Source organism: Thalassophryne amazonica, chromosome 7 (genome assembly GCF_902500255.1).
Source record: "Thalassophryne amazonica chromosome 7, fThaAma1.1, whole genome shotgun sequence".
Taxonomy (NCBI): domain Eukaryota; kingdom Metazoa; phylum Chordata; class Actinopteri; order Batrachoidiformes; family Batrachoididae; genus Thalassophryne; species Thalassophryne amazonica.
Genome location: NC_047109.1, coordinates 111393794 through 111409752, shown reverse-complemented (window position 1 = coordinate 111409752; position 15959 = coordinate 111393794). Strand labels below are relative to the sequence as shown.

The window sequence follows — 15959 nt, the reverse complement described above, 5'->3', positions numbered from 1 at the left end:
CGTTGTGCGGACGTCTTTAAACCGGTTGTACCGCTCCTTAATCTGTGTGACGCCCATAGCATCGTCACTGAAAGCCATCTGAATAATCTGAATGGTTTCCACCTGGCTGTCGCCCAGTTTCTGCCAAAATTTGATGCAGTCGCGCTGCTCCAGTCATTCTGCCTTTTTCCTTGAAATGAAAATACGACGAGAGACTCCACCCATCCTCACACAAAGGCTGCTTGCAAGCAAATGACGCAATCAACAGGCGTGAAAAAATTCACGCATACACACAAAGGTTCAAGGTTGGCTCATGCAAGCACACGTGATTCAAATCCATTAGGTTTTTGAAAAAAATAAAAAGATCGGATACTTTTCTCACAAACCTTGTATATATATATATATATATATATACAGTAGTGTTCAGAATAATAGTTGGTTTGGAAGCAAGATTTTGCTCATTTACTAGTGTGCTTGGGGTCATTGTCTTGTTGAAACACCCATTTCAAGGGCCTGTCCTCTTCGCAACATGACCTCTTCAAGTATTTTGACAGATCCAAACTGATCCATGATACCTGGTATGCGATATGTAGGCCCAACACCATAGTAGGAGAAACATGCCCATATCATGATGCTTGCACCACCATGCTGCACTGTCTTCACTGTGAACTGTGGCTTGAATTCAGAGTTTGGGGGTCATCTCACAAACTGTCTGCAGCCCTTGGACCCAAAAAGAACAATTTTACTCTCATCAGTCCACAAAATATTCCTCCATTTCTCTTTAGGCCAGTTGATGTGTTCTTTGGCAAATTGTAACCTCTTCTGCATGTCTTTTATTTAACAGAGGGACTTTGCAGGGGATTATTGCAAATAAATTAGCTTCACACAGGCATCTTCTAACTGTCACAGCACTTACAGGTAACTCCAGACTGTCTTTGATCATCCTGGAGCTGATCAGTGGGTGAGCCTTTGCCATTCTGGTTATTCTTCTATCCATTTTGATGGTTGTTTTCCATTTTCTTCCATGCGTCTCTGTTTTTTTTTGTCCATTTTAAAGCATTGGAGATCATTGTAGATGAACAGCCTATAATTTTTTGCACCTGCATATACGTTTTCCCCTCTCCAGTCAACTTTTTAATCAAACTACGCTGTTCTTCTGAACAATGTCTTGAACGTCCCATTTTCCTCAGGCTTTCAAAGAGAAAAGCATGTTCAACAGGTGCTGGCTTCATCCTTAAATAGGGGACACCTGATTCACACCTGTTTGTTCCACAAAATTGACGAACTCACTGACTGAATGCCACACTACTATTATTGTGAACACCCCCTTTTCTACTTTTTTTACTAACAGCCCAATTTCATAGCCTTAAGAGTGTCCATATCATGAATGCTTGGTCTTGTTGGATTTGTGAGAATCTACTGAATCTACTGGTACCTTGTTTCCCATGTAACAATATGGAATATATTCAAAACCTGGATTAATCTTTTTAGTCACATAGCACTACTATTATTCTGAACACTACTGTATATATATATATGTATATATATATATATATATATATATATATTTTTTTTTTTTTTTTTTTTTTTTTTGATTGATGGAATTACTGTTCATCAAATGAACGGTTACGTAGGGAGACTCCGATGAGGTAAACTGCTTCTATTGCGAGAGAACATTTTTAGGCATAATCCAGCATGTAGGTACCTCAGTGTTTTAGACCCCAGCAAAAGGAAAAGGCCAAGTGCAACACCACGTATCACTTGGCTGCAGCTACTTTTAGGAGGTATGGATGGACCAGTCGTCTGCCTGTGCAGTTGCCATCAAGGATTCAGGGCAATTCTGCAGTGTGGTGGATGCAGTGACGTGTGGCACCATGCAGCACATGCTCCCAGACCCAACTTGACCCGTCAACCAAATTATTCTACAGCAGAGATGAATTTAGCAGACCATAAAGAACTGCAGTGAAACACTTATCTTTGAACGCATGGTGACATAATGCTGAAGGAAAACATTTTCATATGTTGGAAACAATTTGACCCCAAAATCAAAGTGGAAAAAATCTGCTTGAGGGTTGGTTTGTAACACATCGGACTGCGTGCTGTTTTTTGTCAAATTTAGTGAGAGCCCCTCTAAAGTCCTCTTAATGTGCTCCGCAGAATCAGAGAGCACGAGCTGCTGTATCGTATCAATGCCCAGATGAAGGCCTTCAGGAAGGAGCTGCAGAGCTTCATAGATCGCCTGGATGTTCCAAAACAGGACGATAAACAGGCAGAGGAACCGCTCTCTGTAAGCAGATACAAAACTTACCAGATAAATACTTTGTTTCTGATAAATGTGCGGAGTCTGGCTTTAATGACTAAATCTTACATTTTTATCACCCTGTTTCTCCTTTTCATTCCTCTTGTATTCCATGAAGATGTTTCAGCCCATTATTTTGCTGATCCTCATTCTAGTTCTGTTTTCCTCACTGTCTTATGCCACCATTTTTAAATTGGTATTCCTTTTCACCCTATTCTTTGTCTTGTAAACCACATATTCAATATCATATTACTCGATGTGCACCATGTTTTTTTTTTCTTTCAGTTATTTGTTTAAATTCTGTTATGTTGAACGCATCACATAATTAAGGTACAGGACATTCTAATTTTCCACGTATGACACCCACCACTCATCTACCCAGACGCTTTTTATCGGAGACCACATTTCGCGGCAGCCGTGGGAGAGGTGAGTCGAAATTTCACTTAACTTTTTGCTTGTAAACAATACATTTTCTGTGCACGCCCTATGATTTGTTGTTGTTTTTGTATATACATATATCTATTTCAGTGCGATAAAATTTATTTATACCTTTGTTATCATCTTGAGATCGACGCCAACGAGGAGAGTATCACATTCAGTTTTGTTTATTTGTCCAGCCACTATTATCTAAAAACTGTCACATAAGAAACATAGTTGTCTTTGACTTTAAAAGCAACACTGTATGATTTATTGCCATCTAGTGGTGAAGCTGCAGATTGCACTATAGCGTCACCAGTCACAATTTTGTTTTTCTTCACATTTTCATTTCTTTGATGATGAGGTATTAAGCTCCTGAGCTTTCTCCTCTGATAAGCAATATGTACAATTCTCTATTTCACAAAAATGTAGCTCTTCAAATACAAGGGCTGTCAATAAAGTATAGGTCCTTTTTATTTTTTTCAAAAACTATATGGATTTCATTCATATGTTTTTACGTCAGACATGCTTGAACCCTCGTGCGCATGCGTGAGTTTTTCCACGCCTGTCGGTGACGTCATCCGCCTGTGAGCACTCCTTGTGGGAGGAGTCGTCCAGCCCCTCGACGGAATTCCTTTGTCTGAGAAGTTGCTGAGAGACTGACGCTTTGTTTGATCAAAATTTTTTCTAAACCTGTGAGACACATCGAAGTGGACACGGTTCGAAAAATTAAGCTGGTTTTCGGTGAAAATTTTAACGGCTGATGAGAGATTTTGAGGTGATACTGTCGCTTTAAGGACTTCCCACGGTGCGAGACGTCGCGCAGCGCTCCCAGGCGCCATCGTCAGCCTGTTTCAAGCTGAAAACCTCCACATTTCAGGCTCTATTGATCCAGGACGTCGTGAGAGAACAGAGAAGTTTCAGAAGAAGTCGGTTTCAGCATTTTATCCGGATATTCCACTGTTAAAGGAGATTTTTTTAATGAAAGACGTGCGGATGGGTCCGCGCGTCGGGACACAGCCAGCGCGGTGCGGCGGCACAGGAAAAACACCTCCGTGTTGATAACCATTTGTAAAATCCAGGCGACTTTTGATGGCTTTCAGTGGAGTGAGTATATGAGAAATTGTTTAACAGCTGGACATGTTCCAACTTGTCCTTAAGGCTTCCTAAAGAGGTGTTTTTCCTGTGGCGGAGCGTCGCAGCGGCTGTGAGCCGACGCTGCAATCCGTCCGCACGTCTTTCATTAAAAAAATCTCCTTTAACAGTGGAATATCCGGATAAAATGCTGAAACCGACTGCTTCTGAAACTTCTCTGTTCTCTCACGACGTCCTGGATCAATAGAGCCTGAAATGTGGAGGTTTTCAGCTTGAAACAGGCTGACGACGGCGCCTGAGAGCGCTGCACGACGTCTCACACCGTGGGAAGTCCTTAAAGCGACAGTATCACCTCAAAATCTCTCATCAGCTGTTAAAATTTTCACCGAAAACCAGCTTAATTTTTCGAACCGTGTCCACTTCGATGTGCCTCACAGGTTTAGAAAACATTTTGATCAAACAAAGCGCCAGTCTCTCAGCAACTTCTCAGACAAAGGAATTCCGACGAGGGGCTGGACGACTCCTCCCACAAGGAGTGCTCACAGGCGAATGACGTCACCGACAGGCGTGGAAAAACTCACGCATGCGCACGAGGGTTCAAGCATGTCTGATGTAAAAACATATGAATGAAATCCATATAGTTTTTGAAAAAAATAAAAAGGACCTATACTTTATTGACAGACCTCGTATGTTAGCCTACGCTAGCTACCAGGCGATAGTGTTTAGGGGAGCAGCCACTGATTCATCCTCTTATTTATTGTGTCTTCTGGCTGCACTGCAAAATGTGAAAGCTGGAGTCAGTATGTCCCTTTTGGGCTACTGTAGCAACATCGTGCTGCAACATGGCTGCCTCCATGAGGGGGCGCGCTACCATGTAAACATGAAGGGCTCATGGCAAGCTTACAAAAAAATTGTTTTTGTTGTTGTTTTTGGTAATTATACACTAATGATGGTTATGAATACTATACTCCATTTCAGCTAAGCAACACTCCCAAATCCTACATGATGCAACTTTAAATACAACGCAAAGCTAAAATACTCTCAGCCATATATGAGCATAACAACAGGAAACAGAATGTGACCTTTTGACCTCTTAAAATTAGTCAAGGTTAGCCATCTTTGAACTTGTTCAAGGTCTGTCTCCCAAGAATGTTCCTTGTGAATTTGAAGACCCTGGACTGGATGAATTCTGAGATCAGACAAACAGACATACAGACGCAAGGCCTTCGCAATACCTGATGGCCATATTTTGGCCTCAGGTAAAAATAATAGAATTTGCTTTTTTCTTTTACTACAAATCTACCTCTGATTGACCAGTTTCACAATATGATGTGCAACCTGTTGGTTGATAGAGATAGGCCAAAATATGCAGAGCATCATGGGAAAATGTTGATATTGGAAACCAGGAAGTGGATGATGCACCACGTTACTAAGTGTTTACTGTGTATGGGAAACGAAACAGCTCAAAGCTGCGGTTCCAGCAAAGTATTTTTAACAATTTTCTTACCGTTTTGATTAGTACTGTGATGGATTTTATTTGTGAATGAGGTCAGTGTTATTCCTATTCATCTCACATTCAATCCATCTGCCATCTTTGCAACCCACGCTAATTTCGATGTCAACACCAGAAGTGCCTTTCAGAAGCAGTAAGTAGTTAATACAGTTCTGCACATCACCCTTTTTCTTAAAAATCAGGACCAGTACACTTCTTCTCTCCTCCCCTGGCTTCATCTCACCTTCTAATATTTTATTAAACAATCTGGCTAAAAACTCCACTGTCATCTCACCTAAACATTTCCATGTCTCTGCTGGTATGCCATTTGGACCAACTGCATTTCCACTCTTTATAGCTCTCCTCAATTCATCCTCACTAATCTTTTACACTTCCTGATTTATTCCACATCATTCAGCCTTCCCTTTCTCCCATTTTCTTCATTCACAAGCTACTCAAAATACTTCCTCCACTTTCTCAACACACTGTCTTTGTTTGTGAGTACATTTCCATTTGCATTCTTTATCCCCCTAACCTGCTGTCCCATCCTTCTAGCTCTGTTCCTCTGTCTGGCCAACAAGTCCTTCTCTCCTTCCTTAGTGTTGAACTTCATATACAGCTTGTAATAAACCCTTTCCTTAGGATTTGCCACTCTGTCTGACTATCCCAATTTTTTTTTTGCCAACCTCTTTCTCCTTATACTCTCTTGAAGATCTTCATTCCATCACCAAGGCTACTTGTCTTCCTTCCTTTGTCCAGACGGCACACCTAGCACCTTCCTAGCTGTCTCCCTCACATCTGCAGCCATTTTCCAGTTCTCCAAAATCACTTCATCTCCATCCAAATACCTATTTCACTTCCTCCTTGAATTTCACAACAGCCTTCTTGCTTCAGCTTCCACCATCTGATCCCTAGTTCTGCTCTCACCGTCTTCCTCTTCTTCTTATGCTTTCAAGCTGCACTCTCCCCTGCCACCACCTTGCAGTCTCCAATTTCCTTTAGGTTCCATCTCCTACACAGAATCGAGTCCACCTGTATGCACCTTCTTTGCTGCTCATCCTTCTTAAAATAAGTCTTCATCAGCAGCCATGTCCATCCTTTACCACCATCTGCGCTTCCACATTCCTCTCATTGATACCACATCGACCCATAACTTTCTCAACACCTCTGTTCCCTTCACCAACATGCCCATTGAAGTCCACTTCAATCACCACTCACATTTTTGCTTCTTGACAGGGATGCCTCTTCCATTTCACAAAAATGAGGATTCTCAGACTTGTTCACCTCCACTAGCAGCAACCAGTAGACAGTGTCTTCAGTCTTCTGGCCTCAGTGTAAAATGTGCAGGGCAGGTTAAGTATGTCCTTTTTGGGCTACTCTACCAACATGGCTGTGTAAAATGGCGGCCTCCATAGTGGGCAGAATCAAATAAAGCTATGAAAATCTCATTCTTAGGTTATCAAAACATTGATTTGTTGATGCAGGTCATTACAGGTGAATGAGTGAAAAGTTATGAAGGATAACATTTCTGCTAATAAACGTCCATAAATCACACACACTGTAGCTTTAAAATACACTTTGAAAAATTTCACTGAGGGTTTTAACTCTTTTTAACACTCCAGTTTCTGCTGCTCAGGCTTCTTATTCCTACAGCGAATTTGGGTTTTGGTTGAGTGGAGAATGTGTAAAAATAATAGCGTGTGGATGTGAAAAAATGTGTTTAAGGAACGGACGAGCCCACCAGGACGGGCACGGGGGCTGAACCGGTTCTTCTTTCATCCAACCGGTGGGAGGAATGACGTCATATATTAGGTCCAGCTGTGGAGGAGAGAGAGAGAGAGAGAGAGAGACTCCGGTTAATGAAACATCATTTCAATTGTCGCCGCTTTCCAGATGTTTGAACAAAACGTCTGAAGAACCAGCTTAACTTTCTGAACTTTTATTTTTTATTATCGTTAATTGGAATCGATCGAAAGGTAAGAGTCCGTCACTCCAACGACACGTGTTTGTCAGCGGGTAAATGATCGTTTGTAATTTGTGTGAAAGTGCGTTTTTGGAGCTTATTTGTTCTGACCATATCCGTGTTAAAGAAGTAGATAATTCGCTCTTAAAGCAGTGATTTGTGCTGTTTTAAACATCATGTGGTGCCTCTCTGAGCTTCGAGCAGGATGTTATTAGCCGTTAAATCAAACCGTTACTTTCCTCGTGATCGTCATCATCCTCTCTCATGAAAAGAGAAGAATTATTCCATCAACATGTTCATCGAGCTGTTTGATTTCGGTGGTTCACCATCATTTTTGCTCCTGAAATCTATTTTAAAAAAGGTTGAATGAGTATTTTTTTGAATCCTATGCAAGACACTATATTAAGCGCATTACAACCTATGATTATAACGACTGTTGCGCAAAGAGCTGTGTTGCCAGATATGTCCGTGAAAACCAGCGATTTTGGCTTTTCAAAGCAAGAACACAGAAGGAGAAGCCCGAAATCAATAAATCCTCCACCAGCTCTCAAGTAGGGGAAGCTGGGGCACAGTGGATCAGAAATATTGTTTTGTGGCAGCATCAACACATTATGCACAGGTTTAGGTCATTCTATTGTGGATTTAATACAGCAAGTTGTTGTTTACAAGGCTGTGTTATTTATGTCTTCCAAAGTGTAATTTACAGGTGTTTAAATTTGATTTTAAAATTTCTGATTCACTGTGCCCCGGACACCAATTCACAGGGCACAGTGAATCAATTTAGAATATAATGAAAAAACACATTATTATAAAGATTTCTTCAAAATTATTAAACATTTGCTGATGCATATACAAACTATAATTGAGCAAACCAGTTATGTAATGTGCGAGTGTCTTGATATAAGTAATTTAGAAACTATTATACAACTGTCATAATTTATGTTAAAACATGAAAACAGTTGTTTATATACACAAATTATACAAATAATTCATGGAAAAATAAGTGTATAAGCTTCAACAAGTAATATTGTCATCCACTTGATACTGGGGCTTAGTAAATCACTGTGGCCTGATTCACTGTGCCCCGGGTGCATGTGACACACATTATTTATTTATTTCCTCGTTTATTTGTAAAAGGACCATGTACAATAAAGAACATAAATGTTTCCATTTGGTGCATTATACCAGAGTTAATTTACATCTAATTTAGCTAATTTAATTTACATCTAATTTAGCTAAGCTAATTTACATCTGCAGTCCCACATGAGTCATGTTATCAAATAGCTGATAGTCTGGAGAAGACATAACACATACTCATTAGTTGAACGGGGTCTTCTAACTAATAACAATTTTTTGGGCCACCTTTCCTCTGTTGTGACAAATAAACACAAAGACACTGCCATCCACAAAATTGACTTTTGATAGGAAAAAACGGGCTTCACTTAGTTTTATCCTTAAGGTATCCAAAAACAAAACATTAATTTATAAGGGGGATGTCTTTATGCATAAAAATATGGCATAACTGCTGCAAATATATATGTAGTTTTGCAGATATATAAATTGGATAAATACATTTGTTAAATTGGAATACACTGTGAATAATACTGTCTTTTTTTGCAGTATTTGCATTGCTTAAAATCCTAGCAATTTGATGATGGTATGTATACAAGAGTTAAAACAACTGTAGTCATAATACAAAGAAAATACAGCATTTGGATGTATAGACTTAAGGGTAGTTTTTGGTGCAGCTGACTGCTGCTCTTTTGGGGCTGGGTTTTGGGTGGACACTATGATATTTCAGAAACAGCTTAGACGGCAGATGTAGGTCAGTGCTTGGTCAAATGAACAGAAGCAGGAGGAAGTGGGCATCAAGATTTTCCATGAAGTGTACTAAAAATGTGCTTGTGTTTATAAGGGTTCGAGAGCGAAACTGGCACATGTTGATGCTGCATGTTGTTGCATCAACCACCTTAAACAGAACCAACCTACCAGGCTACATCTTTTGAACATTTTATAACCATTTTTCTGCTGCAGCCAAGTGAGATGTGCACTGAAAAGAATGCAAATAAATAAATAAGAATATTCTGGCAGCAGCGTGGTGGATTAGTGGCTAGCAGTGTCGCCTCACAGCAAAAGGTCGTGGGATCACCTCCCACCTGGTCCTTTCTGTGAGGAGTTTACATGTTCTCCTCGAGTTTGCGTGGGTTCCCTCTGGGTGCTCCGGCTTCCTCCAACTTCCAAAGACATGCAGGTTAGGTGGATTGGAAACTTGAAATTGCCTGTAGGTGTGCGCGCAGGTATGAATGTGTTGTGGCTCTGCGACAGACCAGCGTCCTGTCGAGGGTGTCCCCTGCCTCATGCCCTATCTGCTGGGGGTAGTGATGGTCAAGCGGTTATGTACACTTGAAGGTTCCTGGTTCAAGACCATCCCTGCCAGTTCTCCATGTAATGTGGAATTACGTAAAACTTGTGCTAAACCACCATGCATCTCCACCTTGGATCCACTGTGGTGAATGACCTCCAGTGGAAAAACAAGGAAGACTTACTGACAGTGTCTGTGTCCCTCATGGCCTTTTCCAGTGGGGTCCTCAGCACTGAGGCACCAGCTGCTGGCTGTGTTATTACAGTGTAATTATGTTACTGTTACTAATGCAAATGGCAGGCCTCGTGTGTCTCCCTAACCACAGTCATTTAACACAAAGTCACTGTCTGTGACGTGGAGAAAAATTTAAATAATGCGCCCTATTGACCGAATTAGTATTGAAATTTGTGATTTTTGTTCCATTCCTGGGTGTGTTTCTAAATGCTAATCCACTACAGCGCCACCAAATGGTCTGGTGTTGAGGTACAGTCTTTGCATGGGGTCGTGGTATGAATCCACGTGTTGATTTGGCACAAGTTTTACGCTGAATGCCTTTAAGGCTTTACGCACAGTGATGAATTGCCAGAGACGCTGCGCCCGTTGGAGCAGTGAGCGGTGGTGATTGACGGCTGTTTCTCCGCCCTCCAGCCGTGCATGTCGAAAAATACACGCATGGCTACAGCGGGTAAAAATACTCCGGGGCTCCTGCATCCGCGCGCTGCCTGATATTTTTGGGGTAGTCTCCCCTTGACGTCACGCTGGTTAGCGCGAGCGTGCGTCCGTGCCAGCTCCGGATTTGTTGAGTGCGCGCGAGCAAAACAACACCGCGCGTCACATCGTGAAAGGAAAAAATAATAGTAAATAATGATAATATATGATGTAAACGGATAAAGCGGCGCGGACGCGCAAGAGGTGCATGAAAGACAAAAGTAGGAGTTGGTTTGTGGTTTGACCTTGTTTTTGTGAGGACATGGAGGGGATCAAGAAGTCGCACAGCGGCTCTCCTCACTGTGCGCTTGGTGGCAGATCTGGTCGGGTTTGGATAATTTGCGCTTTCATTACGCGTCACTTTAAAAAATAAAATAAAGAAACGTTGATGACAACCACAAAAATTTCTGTCATCAACTTTTTGTTGTTATTTTTTGATGCGTTGGAGGAATGTGGAGCGCGTTTATGACTGGCTCGGGGCTGCACGGCACCGGGGTCGGTGCCGGCGGAGGCTACGTGCCGTGTCAGGGATGGGAGTTCGTGCCGTGCTCCAGGATGGAGAGGGCGGACAGAGGCAGGCGCAGCAGCCCGCTGAGGAGGATCTCCCCCCCGCCCACCATCTTCAGTCAGCTGCAGGAACCGCAGCCAGGCGCTTCAGGAAGGACACAGGCTGAGGTCCTCGGGGGCCAAAAGCCGTCAGGACCCGAACCCCAAAGGCAGCACGAACAAGACCAGCAGAACCAATACGCGCGACTGGAAAAGAAATTGGAGGATTTGAAAAAGCGACATGTGCAGGACAAAGAAGAATGGATGCGTGAGAAGGAGTTACTGTTAAGAGAAGTGGCTGACATACAAGTAAATTGGCATATTTGCTATAAGAGGAATGAAAAGTGTGAATGCTGAAGTTTTCTTTTAATGGTGAAATTCAAAGATGACTTTTTGGGGTGTTTTATGCACAAAGTGATCATGTTTGAACATAGGGTTTATTAGTTCAGCAGCTCAGTGGCGGCTCCAGAGTTTTTTCTTGGAGGTGTTTTAGGTGGGAGTTATTTATATTTGGTGATGGGGTAGAAGTTCTAGTGCCTATTACATGCATGTTCTTAATTGATACATACAAGGTCTGTTAGAAAAGTATACAACCTTTTTATTTTTTCAAAAACCTGATGGATTTGAATCACGTGCTTGCATGAGCCAACCTTTAACCTTCGTGCGTATGTGTGATTCTTTTCACGCCTGTCGGTTGCGTCATTTGCTTGTAAGCAGCCTTTGTGTGAGGATGGGTGGAGTCTCGCGTCGTTTTTTCTTTGCAAGGAAATGGCGGAACAATTGGAGCAGCGCGACTGCATCAAATTTTGTCAGAAACTGGGCGACAGCCAGGTGGAAACCATTCGGATTATTCAGCTCGTCCACAATTTCTTGGATAGTCACACGACTGAAAAGTCACAGAAAGCCGTCTGAATCTTCCGAATGGTGGAAGACCTGGGCATGTCCCAGCATGTCCTGTGAGGGTTCAACACGGAGGCACTTTTGCTGCGCCATCAGCTTCGTGCCAAAGAATTTCGCTGCAACTCCTTTCATGGCAAAATCTTCTGTCACAGTGGAATGTGCCGAAAAAGTGCTGATGTCCACCTCTTCCACAATTTCTCGGATAGTCACATGATGGTCCCACATCATCACAGCGTTCACTTTGGAAATGATCCGCTCATTTCAGCATGTTGGTGGCCGCCCAGAGCGCGGCTTGCTCTCCATCGTTGTGCGGACATCTTTAAACCGGTTGTACCGTTCCTTAATCTGTGTGATGCCCATAGCATCGTCACCAAAAGCCGTCTGAATAATCCGAATGGTTTCCACCTGGGTGTCGCCCAGTTTCTGCCAAAATTTGATGCAGTCGCGCTGCTCCAGTTGTTCCGCCATTTCCTTGCAAAGAAAAAACGATGAGAGACTCCACCCATCCTCACACAAAGGCTTCTTACAAGCAAATGACACAATCGACAGGCGTGAAAAAATTCACGCATACGCACGACGGTTCAAGGTTGGTTCATGCAAGCACACGTGATTCAAATCCATCAGGTTTTTGAAAAAAATAAAAAGGTCTGATACTTTTCTAACAGACCTCGTATTTCACAGAACGCGTGGCTCGGGAAGAAAACATTTTTTGTCACCATTACAAACTCAAAACACTGTTCTGCAGTGTTTCAAACCTTTTGCAACAAATGTGTTTTGCAATATGTATCAAACAGAAGACATCACGGGATGTTTTCCACTTGCCAAACACTAGAACCTATACTGGAATGTTTTTGAATGTGCATCCGTATCAAATGATGAGTTCACATTTAAAGGCAATAGTCAGAGCAGGGACGTACAGGAAGAACAATGGCAAAACCACACAGCTAACAACAAACAACACAATGAGGATGGAGGCTTCTGTCAGTTAGGTCGAGCTGATCTTCATTTTCTCTGAATATCTGACTTTATTTTTTTTACCAGGTTCTTGTTCCTAGACAGAGCTGTTTGTCAAGGAAACACTTCATTTTTCATGCCATTTCAAAGCAAAGGCAACAATAAATAAAATAAATGCAACTTGCAGCTGCACAGTGCCACAAGTGTTTAATATGCCTGCCTATAAGAAGGTCCCCAGTTTGAGGCATAATATACCTCTGGAGTTGACAGGAAGGGCATCGGGCATAAACCTTGTTCCAAATCAGCATGTGGCGATCTCGAGCAAAACAGCAGAATCCAAAAGAAATGACTCAATAAACATATCTTACATTAGGTGGTGTGAACTGGCTGAGTTGATCCTGGTGGAAAGAGGATGTTGAATGGCAAATGTGAACTTTTTTTGCTGCAGCAGGATAACTGAAATTCTTTCGGGGGGGCAGACTCCAGCCCCATCCAGCCCCGCCCTAGATTCGCCTATGCTGCAGCAATTACATAACTGTAGGGAGGAAGCAGATTTGCAAAACAGTCCATTGAAGTCTGTTGTGCGATAATCTTCTCGTGCAGGGAGGGGAGAACAGGAGGATTCTACTGGACCTGAAGTCAGTTTTGGAGGAGGTGCAGGTGGAGGTGAAACGAGAGGAGGAGAAGCGGAGCGAGCTCCAGCTGCAGTACACCAGAGACAGATGTGCATGGGAGCTGGAGAAGGCTGAGCTCAAATGCAGGATTGCACAGGTGATGATGATTATGATGATGCTGATGTGTGATAGATTCTGAATTGTATTCAGAAATATGTGTGAACAAAAATAATGCATGCACACGAAGGCTACAGCGATCTCGAAACATAACATGTCACGTAAACGCTGCTCTAATTGTGTGGTGCATTTCCCCATATTCCTCCAATTTTTTTGTTGATGTCTGACCTCCTCCTTTGCATAATTTGACCTCACATTTGCCACACACACGGAGGTGATAAGTCACTCTGACAGCCGTCCAGCTCATACTTGAGCTTATTCAAAACCTTTGCACTGAGGGTTTAGACGCCCAAGTCGCCTCCAGCTGTTTGAACTGACCAGATAAACTATTACTGTATTGTTCCCATAAACATAATGCATAGTTACCATTGTTGCTGCTGCTGCTAAGTGTTTCCCTAAAACATTTCCTGGGTTAATTTTGCATTCCAGTTCCATGCTGTGCAAAGGCATTGCATGAATCACTTCAAAGGCTGTAGTTGGTCTTCAAAGCAGTGTGGCTTTTCAGGATTTAAAATTTTTTCCTGCTTGTATCATAAGAATAATCTTGTCTTGTTGGGGGATTTTTTTTTTTTCCCCTCCTAAATTAGAAGTCTGTGTGAATGTGATTAGGCCTGATGACCTCGTGATTTTACTAGTGAAAAACTTTAGTTTGTTGCTTGCTGGTTGTGACGACCGTCTCTTTCTCCACAAGATGAACCTGAACGGTACCAAACAGGCTTAAAACGGATCAGTAGCGCTTATTCACACAGGTCTCGCTTTGTTGAACTGTGCTTCAGGAGAATCAAACGGTTCTCTGAAGTGAGGAAGCTCAGAAATTCCAAAATTTGGTGCTGGAAATGAGCAAGAGCAGCTTGGCATGGAGGCTGATGACACCATGACAGGTGAATGCGACACAGCCAGATGATTTTACCAGATCAGGTTTGAGGTCAGCTCACTTTCTGTTTAAATGCAGAAGAAGCCAGCCGAAAGGTTTAGAGGAGAATTTCTGGAAGTTTTCAAACTGGGCTGTTTTTAAACACCATCACGGGCTAACTGGCTAATTAATGTAATGGCACAGGACAGCTGAAAAACACTCTCAGTAAACCGGTTGTTGTTGCTAATGAACAGGCGACAATCAAGCTGTCAGCTTCGATGGTCTCAGATGAAGCCCACCTGGAAGAAGAAAAAGCTGCAGTTACTTGGCTGGCCACATGAGGCTGTCTCCAAAAGCGAACAGGCTCCCATTCAAGTCCATGTTAAAATGTCCAGTCTTAGAGCAGTAATAAATATGTTTGCATCCTGCTACAAAAAAAAAAAAAAAATGGTTTTGGTCTCTACATGACAGCTGTATAATTAGGGGTGTGGTCGCTTTGAGTGACAGTAGCTGAGCCAAGTATCTCCACCTCTCATAGCAGTGGTAACGTGTTGGCCAGTGGCAGCGGCTGCTAGCTGTTGTGGTGGGCTGTGTGTCATTTTGAGCATTTTATTACAAATACCTGGAATAATCTGTCTTGTTGTGTGATTAAACGTCCTAACGGATCATCTAAGACATCCTTGCTGCAATATTTGAGCTGAGTGAAATTCGCATCTTATTTAATGCTGTATGCAAACGATGTACTTTTAGCAGCTTTCGGGAGGCTGATCTACTAGGTCCATTAAATGCACAATTATTGAGAAAATAAGCAACTCATGATTTTTAATGCAATCACCAAAGCAAATCTTTATGAGAACCACATCTCAGTTTCAATTAAATTTCAATTTATTACCCAAGGCCAAAATATGGCCAATGGGTATTGCAAAGATTTTGTGTCCGTCCGTCTGTCTTTTTGTCTGTCTGTCTGTCTGTCTGTCCATCTGTACTCAGCATAAACCTAGTCCTATTATTGTCAGGGTCTTCAAATTCACAGCATTCTTGGGACACAGACCTTGGACAAGTTCAAAGATGGCTAATCTTGACTTATTCTAAGAGGTCAAAAGGTCACATTCTTTCTACACAATCTTTCATTGATTACATGCTCATATGGCTGAGAGCATTTTAGCCTTGTGCTACATTTTTAATTAAATAGCACCAAGTCACAACAACGCTGCCTCAAGGTGCTTCACATGACAAAAGTCTAACCTTACCAAAGCCCTAAAATATGATCTAATTATATGGTTTGAATGCACTTCACCTCTTGGTGTTTTAGACTCCACGTTGTGCATTGAAACCTATATACACAGTCTACAGAGATGATGAGGAGCTGTGTCTTAAACCCAGTACACACTGAGGGATTCCAGCAGTCTGATAATAAATTCACTGCAAAGCCACACTGTGCAATATGGATTTATTTAACTTAAGACTCCAAATTTGATACCTGCAGACTGTTTTGTGTACCACAGAACCTTGGGATGAATCGTCATCAAGTCACGCTGATGACCAAAAATGGAAGAGGATGCTTGCATGTGCCGACATGCCACACAAAATCTGTCACAAT

General features: G+C 42.2%; 1 protein-coding gene across 5 annotated transcripts in view; it reads left to right on the top strand.

Annotated features, from left to right (window-relative positions):
* LOC117514768 (protein SOGA3) overlaps window positions 1-15959 on the top strand; it is a 60763-nt gene that overhangs the window by 17209 nt on the left and 27595 nt on the right. For 4 of the 5 annotated variants that reach the window (XM_034175352.1, XM_034175350.1, XM_034175351.1 and 1 more), the window contains exons 9-10: window positions 2137-2266; window positions 13319-13486. In XM_034175352.1, coding sequence (XP_034031243.1) covers window positions 2137-2266; window positions 13319-13486 — 298 coding nt within the window. Of the gene's footprint in view, window positions 1-2136; window positions 2267-2396; window positions 2544-13318; window positions 13487-15959 lie in introns of those variants that run through there. The other variant, XM_034175354.1, reaches the window with a different exon arrangement.